Below are 19,044 nucleotides of genomic sequence, written 5' to 3' on the forward strand. Positions count from 1 at the left end.
GGCTCTGTCTCATAAAAACAGGGATTTAATCAACCGAAAGCATGGTGATGACACACACACACACACAGTTGTTAACACACAAACACCCGTGATCCACTGCTCCTGCGACTCCACATCATAACTCCTGCTCGTCGTCCTCCACCTCATCCATCCACGCACTAACTGCCCCGGTCTGCATCCGCTGCCCCGTAATTTACAGCCCCGTCCTGAGAGATGACCAATAACTAAGTCTGGGTGTGTCACCGCTTCACCGCATCAATATTCATGACCTGGTCTGTCACCTGACGTCCGACACAGCAGCAGCAGCAGCAGCAGACGATGCACAATGAGCCAGGACTGAGCTAATGACCGCTATTGACCAGTGATCAATTTCATTATCGCTGGTGGAGACACAAATACTGATTACACTGGGATCAATGAGCACGTCGAGAGGCGGCGGGCAGCAAGAGGACGAGAACAAAACGGTCTCGAGTAGCGGTCAAGTTCAGAGAGAGACTGGGAAAAAATACACTTCAAAAACTGGGTTGATGTGTGTGTCCTCAGAGGGTGATTTAGTTGGACATGGACGGAAGATTTATAAAAAACACTCAAACAGGTCCAGCCGTCTAGAGACGGAAGACAGACAGTCAGAGGGATTGATCTGAGGCTGGGACGGTCCACATGCCATATGTTATCTGTCCTGGGCTGTCTGACTGAGTTTGACTCATGCATCTGCTGTGTGTGTGCGCCCGCGCGTGTGTGTGTGTGTGTGGTACCTGTGGACTGGAAGACGCCGGGATTGCATTGGCAGTACCTGGAGGCAAACGCCTCCATCATTCGATCAATCTTCTGGGCTTCGCCTGGAAGTCTGAAGCTCCACAGAAACTGCCTGCAACAGCAAGGAGGAGGCAAGCAGAACAACACGCCGTGAAATATTGACGCCACAGTGTCCCTTCATCGTAAATGACAAATCACGTTATATGCCGCAGATAATTCTTGTCACTAAAAAGAACGGCTTCACTCAACCTGAAGACATAAGCGTCTGTGCTTGATCCCAATAAGGTCACAGAGTTGGAATAATTAGAATGTAAACACGTGGCGCTCCAGAAAAGGTTACACCTGGATTTATTTGCGTTTGGACACAAAAGGACCTAATCTTCCAGCTCATGGTGGGAACATCAAACATTTGAATATAAGCTTGTGTTTCTGGTTGATTTGCTGTCTGCTCATAACTCTGCTGTTTACCCAGCAACTGCTGAGGCGCACAAGTTTTATCGCTGTGATAGCGGAGTTGTAAAATCCTTTCTCATAATGCTGTAAACCGCGTCGGAGCGTTCCGGGCCGTATTTCATCTTCCCACTTGCGGCCTTAAACACACACACCTGCAATAAAAGGGGGGGTCATCGGCTCACCTTAAGGCTTGAACAAGGTTGAGGTCTGCAAACTCGTGAAGTTCCACAAACGCCTGGAGGACCTTGATGTTAAAGTCATCACTGCAGATCAGAAGGGACACACGTCAAAATTACACCTATTTCTGCACTCTTTATTCACGAATGACATCTTATATGGCATAAAAAAATTTAGAAAAACTAAACTACAAAGGATCCAGAACATTAAGTCACTATTCTGCTCATGATTAAACGATCAGATATTCAGGTAGCAGACACCGAAATGGTCGCACAGCCCCTGAAACCCACTGCAGACATAAAGTCACACTTGTTTAGGCTCAAGGTGGAAATAAAACCCTGCGAACAAATCGCCGTCCCATTTCCAGACGGAGAGCTGCTGTGTGTCTGAGGCGGGCTGCGTGACACGACCCGTTCCTCTGAAAGCTCCCCACCCCCGACTGCCCTTCGAGAAGAACCACATGTCCCTTCAGTTTTTCTGTTTTTTTAACGCCACCAATGCTCCGCTCCATAAATCTAGGGGAGCAGTTTTCCAGTGTGTCTGAGTGTGTGTGGCGCAGATACAACCGAGAGACACTGAGGAAAGGAAAAAGACAGATGGAAAGAAACAGAGAGCTCACCGTTCCCCCAAGTAGTCCCCGATAACCGTTTTGTTAAGGCCCTCGCCTTTGTAGAGGAACTGTGCAATGTCCTCTGGGGTGTTCTGGAGAAGATCGTTCTCCAAAAGAAATTGAATTCCCTGTTTGAAAAAAAAAAAAAAAAAAAAAGAGAAGCCACACACGCACCTCAATTACTTATTTTGGTTTCTTTTAAGAGCCCTGACAGATGGCCTTGAAACATTGTGAAATTTAATTACAGGGGCTCAATTCAATCATAAAGGAGGAATCCATCTGCAGCCGTGTTATTGATTGTGACGGGGAATCACATCAGGGTCTGAGCTCACCTTCTTGGGGTCCATGTTAAACTTCTTTCTCCCCATGGCGATCTGTTTGTTCCTTTGTGTGGTTTTGCTGTGGTAAAAACAAAACATTCATCACATGACGGGTGGGCGTGGCGCTTCGTTTTTCCGCCCGCGTTTCTTAGTAGGTCAGTTTGTGAAAGGTTTTCGTGTCAGGCAAACCATCAGTGTTTATTTACCACTGTGTTAGATGAAAAAAATGAGGTCACACAGGATTTAAACAAACAGAAGAGAAACTATGTCAAAGTAGAAAGCTAATTTGGTCATTCAACAGTGAACCCTCTGCTTTTATTTCAATGCACGTGGTAAAATTTTGCAACATTACGTCCTATTTCAAAACACATTCTGCAGGCATCCTGCAGGAAATTCTTTATTTCTGTGTGAATCTGAATGCTCCCCAGGCTTCCCGTGAGCCCAGAATAGCCCCGGCCGATTCGCCAGCTGCACCTGAGACACAAACTCACAGCCTGACACAAGACCTCGCTCCACCTCGCCAGCCAATCACACGCCAGTCGCCAAATGTGCACAGTTTGGCTAATGTTTAGTTGATCGCTGTCCTGCCTCACTGCTCAAACAATGGGGAGGGGATTAGCATGGGAACACACACACACACACACACACACTCGCACACAAAACGACAGGTGTGACGCTCACACTGAGAGTGACTGTATGTCAGAAGGCTTTACGGTAAAAGAGCAGGAGGGGCAAAATAAACAGGAAAAGTGGGTTAATTAAATGGCTGCTGAAAAACGTGAATCAACAACGGCTTTGATGAATGATTAATTGTCATCTTTCGAATGCAAAACTAATTTGTGTCATCTCTTGTAGTCAAGTAATAAGTAATAAGTAGCACTCATGAGGTACATCTTTAAAAACCTTCAATGATCTGCAACAGTTTCATGGTTTGGTGAGGAACATCTTTCTGATTAAAATAAAAATCACGTCTTTTAACGTAAGATCAAAAGATCTTCTGAAAAATGTGTGAATGATGCCTCCACGTCTCACTCACCTTTCCCCCACACAGGTCAGCTGCTCGATCTCAGTCATCACCTCTGCGATCTCAAACTTCAGCCGCTGTAAACAAAGCTCTCAGTCACTATCAGCTCAAACACTATGTAACGTATAATAAAAGAAACAAGTAAATGTGATGATCATCTATGATCCTGCAGTAAAAGCCTTTGAGTTAAAGAACATTGTTACAGGAATGGTTACTGTGCAGCTGTCCCAAAAGGACGTTCCTACTGATATTAAATGGTGAAAGTGACAGACGTACATGCAATTTTCTCCAGTGCACAGGACAATCGGTAGCATGCAACTATTTCCATTGATCTGAATGTATTGTCCAGTCACAATTATGCACATCTGCTAACAATTTATCATCACCATTTGCTACTCACTTCAATATCATCCAGCAGCTCTTTTTTCCTGCGTCGGATGTTTGACAGCTCATCTCTTTCCTCCAAAGACAGGTCCTCAGGAACTGGAAAAACGCACAGAGCAGAATGAGTGAGTGAGTGAGTGAGTGAGAGAAAATGTGAGTGTGGGGGAGGTTGGGATTGGTCGGCAGGGCTATAAGGACGGATTAAATTAATTCACCTTCCTACCATCCAGTCAGACTCGCGGGGATTAGGCTCAACAATGCATACCTGTTAAATGAATCTATTCCAGAGACATTACATGTGGCCTGAACGGATGCGCCACTCCATTTCTAAATCCACAGTTTCACCCACAATGCAGAGTGAGTGGGAAACTTTCATCTGTCGAGTTTTAAAGAACAATCGATGTTTTTAGCAGCTAGCTGATGTCGCTCCCAAACCAGCTCTGTACAGCGGGGTTTTTAGCTTTTTTGACCGTTGCAGTTACATCATGCAGTTTGCTCATAAACACAGATCTCTAGTAAAAACTGTTTTACTACAGAGTAGGTGTTCAAAGCAGATTATACCAAAGTCACATATGGAGGATTTTTTTGTGTGTGTGATGATATGAAGAAAATCCACTGTGTTGGAGATACACACACCAAAAGCCTGAAACATCGGCCTTCTGATAGTACTCTTCTTCTCTGCAGTGAATCAGAGGCGCGTCACCTCACATGCATGCTTTACAGGTTGCTGCACACTGTACACACCATGCATACACAATTTACATTTCACACGCGACTTATATTTTATTCCATGCCGAAGGTCCCAGAGGCCGCCTACTTATCCTTCATTAAACTACGCCACGTCAACCTCTAAGGACCCCCCCCCCCCACACACACACACACACAAACACACACACACTTGAAAAGAGCGATCTGTTTGAGAGTGAGCTAACAGGAAGTAGGTCATTTTCACATGGAGCTACACCAGATTGTGCTTCTCCTACACTGTTGCTCACTCTTTCACACATGCACACACTCCCCCCCACCTTCTATCTCACTCTTTGTCCGCCTCCATCCCAGTGCTTGAAGTGGGGGTGAGAGCGGAATCAAATCCCCCAACTGAATCATACCACTAAGCAGCTTTGCAATTCAGGCGCACTCACTCCCCCCCACCAAAAAAGAACTGTAAATAATAGAGGAAAAAAAGAAACTTATTTCCTCTCCTCTGTATCTTTCCATCTCTCTGAATCGACCCCCCCTCCTTTGACTTTGCTGAACAGAAGCGGTGCGGACGTCTCCCACATCATGAAGCTCCTTTAATCACAGACGAGCATTCAGTCCAGAAAGTGGAGGTCCAGATGTGCGTAGGTAGACCCTTTTTTTCCCCCCCCGCTCACCGCTTTCACTCAAACACTCGAAGACGAAAGGCAAGAAAAGTTTAAAACACTTATATCGAATTTATATAAGAGCTCAACTTTTATCGAAAATTGTACATAAGTTCAAATGAGGTCAGATGTTAATGGAGCATAAATATCAGCAGTGTGGCACCGAGCGATGATTCACTCTAGGGAAAGGGCCGTTACAGCGGCAGGGAAACAATGAAGAAATGCAGTTCAAGAAACATCAACTGTAGATGTTAATGACAAGGAAGCCATTACCGGTAACACAGCTGCCTTTATACTGACACACACTGACAATCAAACTCATTTTTGTAATTACTTGCTGAACAGCGACAGGGGTGGGGGTGGGATTACTGGGGCTGTGTGGGTACAGGGATTTAGAGTTTTGTTTTCTCCCTCATTTTTTTTTTCTGCTTTGATGTTGTAGATCGACTGAAAGCGAGCCATACGCAGTCAATATGACACAGAAACACAAATTAAAAAAGTTCATGGAAGGAAGCGTTTTCACAAGATTTGATTTGGATTTGAATTTTTTTTTTCACATAAGAATTAAGGTCCTATTGAGTTATCTCATTGAGTTTTGAGAGCTTTCACATTATATCCAAGGATCAATAATAGAAAAGTCATTGCGCTGATCTATGTTTGTTTAAACTCTTTGATTTCAGTTGATGTGTATTCTATCTGTTGAAACAGTGACTCCGGGGGTGCTCTGTGTTTTGTATGGATAGAGTTTTTGGAATGAGACAGCATTACACAACCCTAATCGGCTGCTCTGAGTGGTTAGATGTTTCTGGGTCTTCTCATTTTACCACGAGCAAGCAAACAAATAAGGATCATCCAGGGAAAGTCAAACTGTTTCAGCAAGATCAATATTGATCTTAAATTTTAGGACAACGGTAGAAAACCTGCTGCAGAGGATCCTTTGATAGAATCACAAGACCGACGGCGGAAACCAAACAGAAAACTCTGATCCAATTAAATGTGAAAATTCATTTCTGGTCGTTTTTTCGTCAAGGTTGCAGTGACAGACCTCTGGGAAAGAGGCGAATAAGAAAGAGCCAAAAGTTAGCAGGAGGCAGTGTCTTTGTGTGAGAAAAACAGTGACACAAAAGAAAGGAAGAGACACGGTGCCAAACAGCAAAGAAAAGGCAAGACTGGAGAGCGATGCAGGAGCAGATACCAGCCCAGCAGACATCTTCACACTCTGTGCCTCTGTAGCTCTCTTCTCTTGGCTTCGGTTAAGTAGTCTCATAATGCCATAATTGTGGAGCAAAAAGACCCTGCAGGCAACCTACGTCTGTAATGCGCAAAACACTCCTCCATCCCTCCTACTCTGGCTGAAAGAGCCGGGCAGGGCCGGAGAAAGGGACAAATTGTCTGTGGAGACCGAATCTGTTTTGGTTAACAATCCCCTGCTGTGTGTGTTTTGTAGCGTGAGGAAAACGCAGAGTAATCTGATATCACTGCAAGGAGGACGACGACTGTACGGCGGGCAACCGGACCTCCGATGCATTATGCATTAAAGTCAAGGAATCTAAGAGAGTCTGTTTATATGTGTGTGTGTGTGTGTGTGTGTGTGTGTGTGTGTGTGTGTGTGTTTCCACACAGCGCAGACGCAAGAGAGTTAAAAAAAAAAAAAAAAAATCCATATTAGGTTATGAACACTGCACGCTTAACCCCCAGCACAGCCACATGCATAACTGATGCAACGCGCTCAGCCTTTTCATATTATGACTTAGGGGGCCGCCGTTCCAGTTACAATCAATACATCATCATAATAGCTCAAACTTGCACGCTTAGCCCACCCCCCACCCCCCATCGGCCGTGCATGAGCGTGCATGGATGAGTAACCGCCACGGCGCTGAAGTTTTCAGTCACATGCTCCAGACTATTTTCAACAAATAGGTCACCGAGTTTGCAGCTTCTCCTTTCCGATCTCACAATCGCTTTGAGGTCTCTGCAACAAGTCGGGACCCCCAAAATCTCAATTCAGTGAGGTCCATTTAAAAAAATAAAATAAAATACATAAAGCTCAGCTGACGGCATGGGGATCAATGATCACGTCGATATAATGGACAAACTTCCTTGTTCATTGATTGCTAATTGAAGCCTGAACAGAGCCGTATCCATTACTTCCTCCCGAGGTGGGCTTCCGTCGAGAAAAAGCCGCACTGAATGCATTTGCTGATTTTGCTGCTGATGCATTGGCAAAGTAAGAGAGGGGCCAGTAATGGACATTTTCATCAGGTGATCAAAGACGAGCAGAGTGAAGTTAGCAGAAGAGTGTGTGTCTTGTTCGGCTGTGGTTTCCACAAACCATCAAATGCTTTTACTGCGTTATGCTCCTATTTAAGGCTTCCTGCAGCATGACTTCACACAGTGGTTGCTTGCAGCAAGAAGGGGGGGGGAGCTAAATACTGACATTCCTCACAGTTTGCCAGAATGCATCTGTTTACCAATCCAGGAGTTGCTGCATTTCTCCTCTGGTGGACAAAAACTGAATCGATGCAAAACCAACAAGCAATGCTTAAAGAACTCTCCTTATGAACGCTGAAACTAGTCCAAGTCAACAGATAATCAACCGTAGCTGGAGATGAAGTCTTATGACCCCATTATGATCGTGATATAATGCGCAGCTTTCTGTTTCTCGCTGGGCTCGGACAGAAATTAACATCACACGCAAATTATGCATGCAGCTAATAGCAGATGCCGTCTTTCAAATGAAATTATGACGCTCTTATATGATCTCAATGATGCCCCTTGTTCGGGTCAGCGACTGATGTCTACGCCGCCACGTCCAAAACACAACCGCTAATGCATGTCGGCGGCTCTGCTCATGTTGGAGCTGCTGCTGGTCCTGAAGTTACAGTTTTCAGCCAGAGGCTGAAACCTGCTCCTGAATAATACATGACTGTCTCGCCCAGGCCATCGGAGTTTGGTTCTCTGTCCGGATCTTCCTGATAAGAAGAACAGATTGGGATCTGATTCTTAAGGCCTGCATGCATTTAGAAGATCACGAAGTCATTGAGGAAATGTCCTTGTCCTCATGAGAGCCACAGTGTTGACCGCAGTTGATCACAAAAGACGAGAGCAAACACAGCCGGTGAAAAACTTCCTGATTTCTTCAGGCCAGGACAAGGGAGGGGATAGGTCTGGAGCAGCTCTCTGTGGAACAATGGCAAACACATCAAACACGAGGTGGGCAGAGCCCTTTTCCCACAGCGGGCTAATTAAAGAAACAGTCACACAAGTTCACAACAATGAACTGTGGCTTGGATGAGGCAGAAAACACGCAAACTGAGTGTGATTATTAACATTTCCAGAACTCGTCTTTCTGCCCGTCATGCCATCGCTGGCCTGCGTCCTCGTGCCGGTCAGTCCGACAGCAGCCAGTACGGCAGCTGCTCCGTTTCTTCGCGGCTTGTTTTCGGCTCATGCGAGCTGTGATTGTGGCTGTTCGCTGGGTAGTAATTGTTTTTCCCCCCCTCGGCCTTCCTCCTACACACAGCTCTGAAGCACGCAACAGACACACAGAGACAATGACAAAAAAAGCACTAACACACACACACACACTGACAGCCTCTTTGACAGCCCCTGCCTCTGAACAGATGACAGTAGTGGTGTGGAAATAGTCCACATTCCTCCCACAGAGACCGCCCTGTCTGGTCCGACCAGCTCTCTATACGCCACCAACTTTCATTCTTCATTTCTCCCCACTGCTCTAATTTGGAATTGCAACTTTTAAATTGCAACTTTCATTTTCATGCTCGAGGTCAAACAATCAAGCATCATCAAGTGTGAATTAGGCATCAGATCCTTTATAGTCGTCCAATCAAGAGGAGGTTTAATCCTTTGCAAGCAGCTAAGGACGCTTGGAAAAAGGAGAAAAAGATTAAGTGGTGACGTTGGACTAAATCCACTAAACGAATCAACATTAAGGCTCATTAGGCTTGAGCCTAATGAGCATTTGATGAAAGAACCTGTAGCTCCAGAGTGAGAGTAAGACGAACAGAAGGACAGAAAATGCTGATTACTAACAGATAATAGAGCAATAAAAATTCCTCTTCAGAGTCTCGTCCTGCTGGAAGTTTCTTCTCGTTAGAAGAAACTTCTCGTTCCAATACTTGCTTATGTGTGATTTTTGGTTCCTTTCGGTTTGAATGAAACAGACGTGTGTGACTATATTTCTCCTTCTGGGTTTGCCATGCAAGTTTCGACAAGATTTAGCACAAGTTTTAGACCGGATGTCTTTCCCAACGCAACGTGAGCAATTAGGGATTAAGGACTTTGCTTAAGCGGCAAAGCCTTGCACAGAGATGACTTATTGACAGTGGGATTTGAACCAGCGGGTTTCTGATCACAAGCTCGCTTCCACTAACTTCCAGACTTGTATCGTCTGCCGAGGAATGTTGAAACAGGCTGAATGGTTTGTGCCTGTCAACACGTTAATACAGAGGTGGGACTGCAAATCACTTTTCTAGTATATTAAATTATGGTTAAAAAAATATGATTCTGATGAGAAATGAAGAAAGAAACTCTCTATTTGTGGAATGTCAGTTTTTAAAAGACAACCTGGTATGTCTCCTCAGAATGAAATGAAGCCTGAGCTTTGTAAACACGTCTGATGAGAGAAACAGACCGACGTCCATGTGTTTAACACATCTAACGTGCACCACTTTAAACACAATGCTTCACTTTTGATGAACGAGGGGGAAAAACCGAGTACGTCCACGTCTGTACTCAAGTTGTTGTTCTCAAATTTGTAAACTTTTATCAAAAAGATCTCTTTTCACGGCTGGTTTGCTTTAAACACATCAGCCAATGGTTTTTTAAGTGGGCAGCAGTCACTTGTTGTCAGCTCTCATCTTGGAGGAGACATCCACAGCATCCCCTTTATGAAAATTAGATTACAGCAGAAAATCAGAGGTTACATCAAACACAACACAGCTGTTTGATTCTTCAAAGCCTCAAAGACCCCATAACACAATCCCTTCAAGCAAGACAGTCACTTCAGAGAACCCACTAGTCACAGTCACTTATTCATGAACAAGTAAAGCGTTTGCCAAAATTTCACTCTAAAGCTCCCTCTTCCTTTTGGATTAGAAAAACAGGCCGTGATGTATTTTTGGAACATCTCATGTAAAGATTCTCGGAGTGGTTCTGGCGTCCGGATCCTCGGCTCTTTATTCTCATTCAATTAGGGAAGCGACTGCACAAGTGTGGATGCTGTTGGCCCTTTTGTCTAATGTGTCATTTCCCCTTCCATGTTCGAGATTATTCCCACAAAAATGGATGCTTACGCCGAATACGATTCACGTGGAGAAGAGACATTTCTTCACAGGTAGACGCTTCTCTCGACAGCAACACATAGGAATGCTGGAAATGAACCCGATTGCAGGTTTGTCAGTTTATTTCACATTGCTGTCTGTAGTCCATTTTGTAATCCCACACCCCGTCTAGACTACATCTTTCCCAACTGACCAGAGATTCAGCATTTCCAAAACACGCACCACCTCCCAAATCAAGAAGCTGAAACATGGGAGGACATTCACATATGCTGACTCATGATGCCAGTCATGTAGACGTTAATATTTGTGATTTAAGACTTGTTCTTCCTCTTGTTCTTAATGATCAGGGCTGAAGTGAATCTGCTCCCCAGTCTGTGGCAGACGAGCCCAGGAACCATAATGTACATAAAATAGGCATCTTAATGAAAAACAACCACTTAAATGTGCAGTAACCACCGGCATAAAAAGTGTTTTTGTTTATGAACCGACTACTCTGCACCCAATAAACTCAAAAGAGGATGAATAAAAGCCCGGCTGCTTTGTTCTTCCATGAGCTACAATCAAAAGTTCATCATTCAGAATGTCATTAAGTTAAGTTATTAAATTACTGCATTGTATCCTTCATAATATCTAAATCACTCCTAATAAAATATTTGTTTGACGCCGTAACATCTTTCTGTTGTCAGCAGGCCATTTAATGGCGTGGGTTCATCTAAAAGGCACTAAGGAGAGTTCTTATCGCCGATATTTGCATATCTGAACCAGTCTGAGGCCACGGTGCGAGTCTTCAACAGCGACCTTTTGCCACTTCTCCCCAATAGTTTTGAAACCTGCTTAGCCTTTAAAATGAGAAAAGCTCATAAAGATTTATATGTAAAGTTATGCTACGCATACAGAAAACTTTATCTCTTGTTTCATTTAAGTTTCTCAACTAAAATGTTAAGCAAGTATTTCATAAATATCTTTTTTAACAATTTAGTTGTTCTCTCTATTTTAGCCGTTTCAACTCTTTTAGCCTTTTTTTGCTTGTTCTGTTTTTTTTCTATTTTAGCTACGTCAGTTATTTTAGCTAATTTATCTTTGAACCGCTAACAAATGTTCATTTCTGCCATTTTAGTTTCTATATTGCTAGCCCCGTTTACACATTTCTAAAGATTTTTTTTAGCAGGTCATTTTTACATTGATTTTACATTTTTACAAATATTACATTGCTGCTTCAGGTAAACCAGCCTCTTTGGCAGTGAACACAAATAACTGTCTCCACACTGAATAAATTCCAAACTATTTCCCTTCAGACAGGTTAGAAACTCAACAATCATCACCTACAGTGAAAGTCAGTTTGCAGGCATCATAATGGGATCATGTGACACATATTTTAACTTTAACTCAAAGCTCCCACTCATCATCTTGAACTGCAAGATAAACAATCTTTTTGAAAGACTGACTAGTGTGCAAAAAAAAAAGAAAAAAAAAAAAGAAATGTTTATTGAAACATAATTGAAAGCTTCAGGGAGCCACTACTGAGAGTCTGAAGAGCAGCAGGTTGTTCAGCAGGACCCCCTCGTCTCGTGTGAAAGCCGCTGCACCAGAAAGCGCCTCGTCCACGCCACAGGTCGGAGCTAAAAAGCCTCTGGTACTCCGGATCCAATTTACATTTTTGATCGTGCAAAATGTGCACACTATTCTGTGAAAAAACACTTCGGGTCCAATCTTACACAAAACAGACCCAGTGTTTAAGGGAGCGTTTCTTCTGCATTGCTCCTTCGCTCTGCAAAGCAAAGCACTTGCTAACTTGACCAACTAATGAAAAGGCGGCTTGACGTTTGTATACATGCATATTATAACAGCTGGGATTTTTTTTTTCCTGAAAGTGCTGAAGATTTAACTGTTGATTACAAACATTAAAATGGCAGAAGGAGGCCAAAACGCTGGAGCACCTGATACTTAAGACTGTTTGCTTTAGCCTATCAGAATGGGACGCTCAGTACTTAAACATATGATTCAGATGGAGGCTTTAATTTTCACAAAAGGAAACTTCAACTCTATTGTCTCAAATTAAAGAAGAAAAAAAAAGTTATCCCAGGTCTGAAGTGAAGGAGGCCGCAGTGTTGTAAGGTTTAACTACCATGACATCCAAGTCCTGGAGAAACCCGGCGATCCTGGGTGATTCACACAGGAAATAACTGTAGTGTCTCAGCAGCGCCCACGGTCTGATATGGAAGCCCTGAGCAGACGAACAGAGGCTGGCTGCACGTGACCCAGAAACGAGCACTAGACAGGAGGCAGGCTGCCTGGATTGGTATCAAGCCTGAAATCTGAAAAACAGCGTACAGATAGGCAAGAGACAGCGACGGACGTAAGGAGAGACAGGAAGAGGTGTTCCAGCTGTGACGCTCTATTTCCACTTTTGTTGCTCCAAGACGGCAGGAAGGAGAAGAGGGGGATGAGGATGAAGAGGAGCGAGAAAGAGAGTTCACAAATAAGTTCAAACCTGAGCCAGGATTCCTTATTTACACAAACTGCGTAGGCGTTTCAGGTCAGACCATCACTTTTTCCCAGGTTCTGAATAAAGGGGTTTTCCAGCGCTTGAGCCTTTGCACGCAGGAGCCCTTTATTTAACCTCTTATCTTAAATCTCAGTCGTTGAACAGATTCGGAGTAAACACTTTAGATCCTTGCATCATCCTCCACAGAGGAGCGGGGGCTTGTTTTTTTGTACAGAGGCAGATGAAAGTGAGATAAAAACATCTGGGATGCCGGTGCTAGCATGGCCCATGTGGCCTCAGCGCTGCATTAACAGTGAAGTTAACCCCGATGAAGGCTTCGGGTGAGAAACGCTGCTACGATGAGGGGATTATGTTTGGTGCAGTGTTTGTTCCTGTAAAAGTTATGCTGCTGTCACCGACTTAAAGATGTGATTCTGGTGCGATTTACAGAATTACACAGAAAAAAAATTGTTTAATATTAGTTTAACTTACATTTCTGATCCAGACGAAATAAACATGGTTGCCGAGTGGATTAAGCATCTCCAGTTTCAACTATAATGCTAGCATTGAGCATCTGTGGAGATCCGACCATCTGATGATGTCTTTGCTTCAGATCTTAATCTGACTTGTTTTTTTAATGTCTCTGCCTGAGAGAACAGGGACAGTGTTATATTGTAGCTCAACATGGGGGGGGGGGGGGGGGGAGTCATACAACTACTTGATTGTGCTGAGCAAACATTAGATGCAATTGTAATTTTCATTCATACTTTTTAATAGCTAGTAGGCTGACAGTTTTATTTTTGGGAAAAGAGTCAATAAGTGAAGATTCATGTCTCGCATTTAAAGAGAACTAGTTTTCCTCCCCTGCAACACAGCTGATTCGTCTCCTTTTCCTTTAAGCGCTGGAAATCGATGTGTTGCCATCAAACCAGGCACATGTGGCCTCCTGACAGCTTGCAGGCATGCATGACAACCACACATCTCCCGGGAGTTTCTGCCAGTGGAGAGCTGCTGATGTTTCCAATACCGGCGACTGAAGTTTCCCCAAGAGGAAAAGAGCATAATTACTTATTATTGCTTCTGTTTACGTATCAACTAAGTCCATTTAGGAGGAGGACTCGTGATGGAGGAGTTGCATCACATCCCTCTGCGGACGCTACAGTTAAAGGAGAGCGTGACAAAAATAACAAGACTCTTCACAGTTACAGATACTGCATGGAGCTGATGATGAAGATGATGATGATGATGACAGAGATGCAACATGACAAAGGTCAACGGAGAGATTAAATACGTGTGAAGGAACCTGTGCCCAGGAGCCACTGTAAACCACTCAGGGATATTCCCTGCGGATGTGTGTGTGTGGGTCGCAGCGGTCATGACCCACTCACAGTCACACCGGACTATCAATCACACACAATCATCGTCAGCTGGAGTGATGATGACATTGATGCATCATGAGTTATATGTAGTGGTGGGAGTGAGAAGGTGGACATGGAGAGAAAGTGTGTGTGTGTGTGTGTGTGTGTGTGTGTGTGTGTCAAAAGTCGAGCCGCCATGGTCGCTGCAGAAACGCTCGGTACTCGGTCACACTGGAGATTGTCACCGTGACCTGTCCGGTCGAGGCGATTCACTTCACGTTTCACACTCCTCACTTCGGCAACAATAGCCGTCCTGTCTTGGAAAACAACGTCACAATTCAGGGCTCCGTAGAAAAGGAAAAGGGAGTGAAAATGAGGAGTGAGAAGCAGGAAATCTCGGTGACACATCATGCGATAAGTCACATGACAGGCTGTGTCAGGAATAAAAAGCACAAAGGAGGAATCCTGTCTTCTTCCGCTCTCCTTCCAGGGTTGCCTTTCTGTCATCCTTGTGTCCTGTTTATATACACTACATGTGTGTGTGTTTTTCAGCTCTTCAGTCGAGACGGTGACAGCGAGAGGCCCAAACCCCTGACCTCTAATCCACTAACTGCCATCCATACACCCCCCCACTTGATCTCCTCCATTTGTCTCCACATGGTGAGGGGCTTGCAGCATACACTAATCCTCAGAGGGAGAATGCGTGCCTATAATATAAAGAGATGCACACACACACACACACACACTCACAGTCATGTGTAGGCATTTATAGACACAAGCGCCTCCACAAGTGAGAAGCATGAGGCACACACAGCTGGGTTGAGTGTTGCACCACTAACCTACTTTGCAGATCCGACTGCAGCATCCACTTCCCGATCCGTCGCTCCTCTCCAATCCGTGCCGCCACTGCGCGTCTCCATCGCCCGCCTCTCAACATATACAAACCGACTCGCTGTGCAAACACGCCGTCGCGGGCGCGCACACGGATATACACACTGACAGGTTGCTCAAGAGTCCCTGTGTCACGTGGCCGTCCTGCTGTGCTCTTTGTAGCTCCTCTTGGTGACAAACAGAGCACAGCTGCCACTCCAAATAGCGCCGAGCCAGTGATGGGTAGCGTAGAGGTAGAAACTACACGACTGCAGCGACCCCGGCCTCCTTCGCAGCACCAGCGGAGCAGTCACACCTCATCCTCTCGCCCGATGAAAGAAGAATTAATTTTGCATGATGCAGCAGCATCTTACAGCAAAGAAGGAGTCGGGGAAGGAGGAGGAGGTGGAGGAAACATGTGCATTTTGCAGAAAGGAAAAAGAGGTGGCTACGGTTAGGACCGAGCGGCGACGTGTTGTAGTAGTTTACTGACACACTGACCCTCCGAGTCGTCAGCGAGTGTTACAAATGTCTCCTTAAAAGCAAAGCTGGCACTGGAGTGGCAGCACAACAAGTCTCAAGGGGAAGACGAGAGGGTTGTGAGAGGCTGGGGGCGGCAGCGTGCACACACACGCACACACACACTTCTTCTCTATTACAGCAAAAGCAGGATAAGGTGGAAACAACCAGATGCTGTGAATTAACACAAAAACATGTCTTTGACAACATGAATGAACACGAGCTTTGAAGCATGTGTACTTTTCTATTTGATAAAATGGTCACCACCATTTTTTAAATCGACCGCTTTAGGTTTAGGCTGCTGGGAGAGTTTTTCTCGTTCTCTCGTCGCATGATTTTGTCGAGCTGCTGCCACTTGTTGCCAGTTATCAACCCAGAAATCAATCATTAAAACAAAAAAGCAAAGCCAGCAGCACTGTGCGGTTGAAAAGTGGATGTTAATTGGAGAAGAGGAACAGATATATGCAAGGCAGCATGACTTTGATCATCTTGAGAGACTCGATGAGAAAAACTGATGAAGCTTTGAAGTTTCATCGAACAAATGATCTCCATCTGTTGAAACAAACTAGAACTGGTGTTTTTGTATGGTTAAATTAAAAAAAAAAAAAAGTCACAGCTGCACACAGTATTAGAAAAGCAGACTGCAGACCGCCTGGCTGTGTGTTGTGCTTTCAGAGTGTGAGCCACTGGATCTGCTGGCAGCCAGAGGGGGATACACCTTTTTCCTGCGTCTTCAGCAGGTCAAACAATCTATGCGCACTTACATAATTGTTCCAACCCTCCCGGTTTCCTGTCCGCACCGGCCAGCTTTCTCTTCCCTTTCCTACAGATCCGACTGAACCCCACACAAACACACACACTAATGGAAGCCATGAACACAAACTCCCACAAAGGCCCGAGCGGAGCAGGACGTTCTTTGCCTGAATTTCACTTCAGCACATGACTTTAGACTCCTGGGAGCTTCAGCACGCTCTGATTTCTCTTTCCAAAGAGGAGGAAAAAAAGAAAAAAAATACTGGATTTGCCTCACATCTCCCCTCTATGAGCCCCTTGATGGTCTTAATACTGTAAAGACAGATCTCAATCTGTGCCTGCATTGAGCGGGAGGCCTTCACTGCAAAGCGATGCGCGGCAGATGAAGAAGAAACCGGATACTTCCTTGAAAACTCCTCTGCCGTGCGTTTCCTTTGCTGCTCCAGACAGAAATCAAGGCCTGCCAGCGGAATCTCAACCTCTTATAAAAGTGCTTTAAACCTTAAGGCAGAGTGGAGGTCCGGGAGGATTTGCGCACTCGACTCATGTTCACATGAAACTTAGCTCCCATTGATGCAGCAGCTCCTGTAATGAATCAGAGTAAATCCAAAAAGTTCAATTCCATATGGGTCGGTCCGTGTTCAGGCCTGCCGAGTCCACTTTAGACCACTGAGGAGATGCCGTGAGTAAATATAATGTTGCAATCCGATATTCTAAAGGGTCGAACTCAACAAGGGCCTCTGTGTTCACTGACCTTTTGGTCTAAGATGAAACATGCACACTTTAGTGCATACAGTAATGCTGAGCCTCACACAGAAGCCAGACCTTCCTTTTTTTTTGTCTCCGCACAGGCTTCTCCAGGCAGTTACTGAGCCGTGGTGAGTGTAGCTGGGCGTGCGTGCGTGTGTGTGTGTGTGTGTGTGTGTGAGGCAGCGAGAGCACGCAGCAGTCAAAACAGAGATCAGCACACACTCTCTTCTCACTGAGGTGAGTCACACCGGTGGGCGTGAAGCGGTCTGACGGACTTTCAAAATACTATTAACTCAGAAGCAATGGCTGCACACGCTAATGCAAGAGTCTTATAACGGACGTCCATTCATCTTCTATTTCACTCCATTCTACTTAGGGTAGAGGAGCCGGAAAAACCCCAAACACACACACATGAAAGCTCCACACAAAAAGTCCCCCAAGTCGGGCACGATATAGGAAATCTAGAAGTCAAAGATGAAAAAATGTACAAGGCATGAGTCAAATCTTTACTTACTTGATTGCTCAAATTTAACATTTCAGGTTTGACAATATGTTCTAATAGTAATTTTAGTATTTAAAAGGTCTTGCTTTACAAGATAATTATGCAAATAAACTGGAATCCTCTTCCCGCCTGAGCTCCATATGTCTTGAGCTCAGCTGTAAACGTCTTTTCACGCCCCAGCGCGGCTCCCTGACATCCTGCAGGGCCCTCGGGTTCTCCGCCGTCACACAGGCAGCTCGCAGACCTCTGCTGCCTGCCTGCTGGAGCCAAACATCCGTAGTCACAGCTCTCCAGACATCCACCGTGCAGGTGGTTAGAATATGGACATTTATGATTTAGTGCGAATTCCAGTAAGAGGTGTGTATTAATAAAGTATCATTTCTTCCCGTGCTTCGGCGAGGCTTTGGGACATTCCTCTCTTACCGGGCTCCTCAGCGTGTGGGCCGCGAGGAAAAAAAAAAAAAGCCAGCAGCTGCAAATCTACCGCAGAGATCCAAAACAAAAATCCCAAACATAGCAGGAAGCTGCCGGCGCTGTCCTGCTGCCGGCGGATGAATAGCCTCCAGGAGCTCGCCGTGTGCGTCTGCCTGCCCGAGTTGGGCCGCGGTGTGCCACAACCCCGCGGACCGCACACTGAAACACACGCTCACACATCAAACTGCCAACTTTTAAATGGCTGGATTTCGCAGTATGTAAATAGAGCGGATCGCAGCCAGAATCACGTGTCGAGCATAAACGCTCCGATTCATACCATATGAGCATCACTCACAGAGATACCACTGGACACACTGTGTGCGGCTCGGCAGAGGAAGTGGAGAGACATCACAGGTGTACATTTGATAGCCTGTCGGAGTCGGTCAGGCAGAACGTGAATGTGTTTGGGTGAGCTGCGCCCTTCTTCCAGAATGGAGACGATATCAAGCAGGTGTAAAACAATCCCAAAAGTCTGCAGCTTCGTAATAGCTCTTCAGGCAAGATATTTAAAGAAGAATGGTTTGAAATAAGTGACAATAACAATGTGACAGCACGCTTTTTATCCCTCCGTTCAATTATAGAAGGAAGCTGAAGTTGATGGGCTTCGTATGAGCTTTCAAAAATATGTAAGGTCGGGAGAAAACGGGAAATGAAAAGGAAGCGGTGGCCTAGAGGTGACTGATGCAAACCCGTGATCACAATTTTGCTGGTTCAAATCCCACTGTGTGGTCCCTGAGCAAGGAAGGGCATCCGGCTTAAAAGGCGCTGAATAAAACATGCGAATGATCACAAGATGGAAAAATGCATGATCCAAAATCTTACGCCAACAAAACAGTTTTGGAGAACTTTTACTCAGGAGAAGTTCAAAAGTACCATAAGCTATCAGCACCTTGGTAATTTTATTGTGACTCATTTAATAGTTGAGATATTTCAGACCAAACC

The 19,044-nt window shown here is 45.0% G+C and overlaps 1 protein-coding gene across 1 annotated transcript in view; it reads right to left on the reverse strand.

Annotated features, from left to right (window-relative positions):
• cyth3b (cytohesin 3b) overlaps nucleotides 1–19,044 on the reverse strand; it is a 30,307-nt gene that overhangs the window by 8,606 nt on the left and 2,657 nt on the right. The window contains exons 2-7 of the mRNA XM_030089799.1: nucleotides 3,741–3,823; nucleotides 3,353–3,417; nucleotides 2,329–2,395; nucleotides 2,006–2,124; nucleotides 1,392–1,472; nucleotides 756–868 (exon numbers count right to left, since the gene is read on the reverse strand). Coding sequence (XP_029945659.1) covers nucleotides 756–868; nucleotides 1,392–1,472; nucleotides 2,006–2,124; nucleotides 2,329–2,395; nucleotides 3,353–3,417; nucleotides 3,741–3,823 — 528 coding nt within the window. The remainder of the gene's footprint in view (nucleotides 1–755; nucleotides 869–1,391; nucleotides 1,473–2,005; nucleotides 2,125–2,328; nucleotides 2,396–3,352; nucleotides 3,418–3,740; nucleotides 3,824–19,044) is intronic.

Source organism: Salarias fasciatus, chromosome 4 (genome assembly GCF_902148845.1).
Source record: "Salarias fasciatus chromosome 4, fSalaFa1.1, whole genome shotgun sequence".
Taxonomy (NCBI): Eukaryota; Metazoa; Chordata; class Actinopteri; order Blenniiformes; family Blenniidae; genus Salarias; species Salarias fasciatus.